This window comes from Pterocles gutturalis, unplaced genomic scaffold, assembly GCF_000699245.1.
Source record: "Pterocles gutturalis isolate BGI_N339 unplaced genomic scaffold, ASM69924v1 scaffold28790, whole genome shotgun sequence".
NCBI classification, from domain to species: domain Eukaryota; kingdom Metazoa; phylum Chordata; class Aves; order Pterocliformes; family Pteroclidae; genus Pterocles; species Pterocles gutturalis.
The window spans coordinates 1-292 of record NW_010139111.1 but is presented as its reverse complement, the minus strand read 5'-3'; the positions used below and the strand labels follow the sequence as shown (position 1 = coordinate 292).

The 292-nt window shown below is 70.2% G+C and overlaps 1 protein-coding gene across 1 annotated transcript in view; it reads right to left on the bottom strand.

Moving 5' to 3' along the window:
* Nucleotides 1-274, bottom strand: part of LOC104468954 (serine/threonine-protein kinase 11-interacting protein) — a gene marked incomplete at its 5' end in the record, with an annotated part of 17208 nt that extends 16934 nt beyond the window's left edge. Inside the window, one exon of the mRNA XM_010083254.1 lies at nucleotides 71-274. Coding sequence (XP_010081556.1) covers nucleotides 71-274 — 204 coding nt within the window. The remainder of the gene's footprint in view (nucleotides 1-70) is intronic.
* Between the last annotated feature and the right edge of the window lie 18 nt (nucleotides 275-292).

Below are 292 nucleotides of genomic sequence, written 5' to 3'. Positions count from 1 at the left end.
CCTGCCCCCTCCGCCGGCCGGCCCTGCAGTGACCCCGGCCCCTCACATCCCAGCCGCCGTCGGTACGGACCTTCAGCGAGTGAGTCTTCTGCAGGACGTCGAAGAGGAACTGCGCCTGGAGGATGGCGGTGGTCTCGGCGGGGTGCGAGGGCAGGGCCACGAAGCCCCGGTTCTGGTTGCGGGAGCCCAGGTGCTGCTCGAAGACCTGCGTGAGGTGCTGCAGGGTGGGGGTGAGCAGCGTCAGCGTGCTGGAGCCGTCCAGGACCAGGTCCCCTGCGGAGAAGGGGAAGCA